This window comes from Euprymna scolopes, chromosome 27 (genome assembly GCF_053919585.1).
Source record: "Euprymna scolopes isolate OS-2025 chromosome 27, ASM5391958v1, whole genome shotgun sequence".
Taxonomy (NCBI): domain Eukaryota; kingdom Metazoa; phylum Mollusca; class Cephalopoda; order Sepiida; family Sepiolidae; genus Euprymna; species Euprymna scolopes.
In genome coordinates, this window is record NC_136508.1 from 70,112,303 (window position 1) to 70,114,008 (window position 1,706).

The window sequence follows — 1,706 nt, forward strand, 5'->3', positions numbered from 1 at the left end:
AGATTCCCTATCCTGGATTGGACCCACAGCTTTACGAAATTGTCAAAGCAACGATGGTTCATGGACCCTGTGGTCCTGGCCAGAAAGCTCGATCATGATGTAAAAAGAACGCGGTGTGCGCTTGCGGCTACACACGGAGATTTGTCACTGCAACACAAACAGGAGGTGATGGTTACCTGCTTTACAGGCGACGGAGTCCAGGTGATGGGGGCCATACGATGATAGTCGGTCGGAGCACTGTTGATAATCGATGGATAGTACCGTACTGTCCCATGATGACGAAAAATTTCCAATCGCACATCAATGTGGAATTCTGTCACTCGTTGAAATCCATTGACTATATCTGCAAATGCATCAACAAGGGCAGCGATGCTGCAGCATTTGCTGTTCAGCGCGACCGTTCTCGGGACGAGCCGTCTGCTCATGTCATTGGACGTTTCCTGTGTTGCGGAGAAAGTGTATCGCATTTTTACTCATTTCCCTTGCATCAAAGATACCCTGCAGTTATAAAACTCGCTGTTCACCTTGTCAATTGGCAAAGAGTTTACTTTTCTGCCGGCACTGCTCATCAGGTGGTGGAGCATCCACCAGAAACTACGCTTACTGCCTTCTTCAAACTATGCGGCCATGATGAGTTTGCAAAGACGCTTCTGTATCCACAGATCCCTTCCTACTACACCTGGAATAACAGTGGACTCGACGGAATTGTGGAGATTCTGTCGATGGCTTACCAGAGGTTAAACATGATTCCTTTCTCGGGCGAGTTTACACAGTCCCACCGCATCAACATGAGTGCTTCCATCTTCGTCTTCTCCTTCACGAAGTCCGTGGTCCTATAAGTTTTGATGACATAAAAACTCTCGTTGGCGTCCTGTGTGAAACCTTCCGTGGTGCATGCTCCCAGTTGGGACTACTTGAAAACGATTCCCAGTGGGATGCTGTCATGACAGAGGGAAGTCTATTCAAATCTCCCCATGCTCTACGGTTGCTCTTTGCAATTATGATAGTATGGTGCGACGTGAGCAATCCAAAACATCTATGGATGAGATTTCGTAACTTCATGACCGAAGACATTTCCAGAAGAGCCCAACTTGAGTATACGTCAGTTGAGCTAGACTACTCCCAGGTGATTTATAACGAAGGGCTAATTTGCCTCGAAGATCTCCTTTTAGAAATTGATGGTTCCACTTTACCATCATATTGCCTACCTGCCCCCATCCGCCATGAAGGGAATAGTTTGAGCCTAAATTTACTGCGTGAAATATGCTACTCGACCACAGAACTTACTGCGTACATTGCTGAGAATGAACCTAAATTTTGCCTGAACAACTGAACGTCTACCATATGATCACTGACAATGTTCAACAGAACCGTGGAGGGATATTTTTCTTGGACGCACTTGGTGGCACAGGAAAAACCTTTGTCACCAAATTAATACTTGCCCATGTGCAACGGAGTGGAGCTGTCGCTATAGCTTTTGCAACCTCTGGAATTGTTGCAACTTTACTCCCAGATGGCAGAACGGCACGTTCAGCTTTAAAATTGCCCATCAACTACACACGAACTGAATTCCCAACATGCAACATCGAAAAGAATTCGGATAAAGCTGTTTTATTCCGCAGATGCAAACTCATCGTATGGGATGAATGCACAATGGCGCACAAAGTTGCGTTGGCAGCATTGAACAGGACACTTCAAGATGTACG

At 46.1% G+C, this 1,706-nt stretch overlaps 1 protein-coding gene across 1 annotated transcript; it reads left to right on the plus strand.

The window, feature by feature from the left end:
- Positions 1-218: 218 nt before the first annotated feature.
- Positions 219-839, plus strand: LOC145248716 (uncharacterized). The gene has a single exon (XM_080110367.1). The coding sequence runs from the start codon at positions 219-221 to the stop codon at positions 837-839; it is 621 nt and encodes a 206-aa protein (XP_079966493.1).
- Positions 840-1,706: the final 867 nt, after the last annotated feature.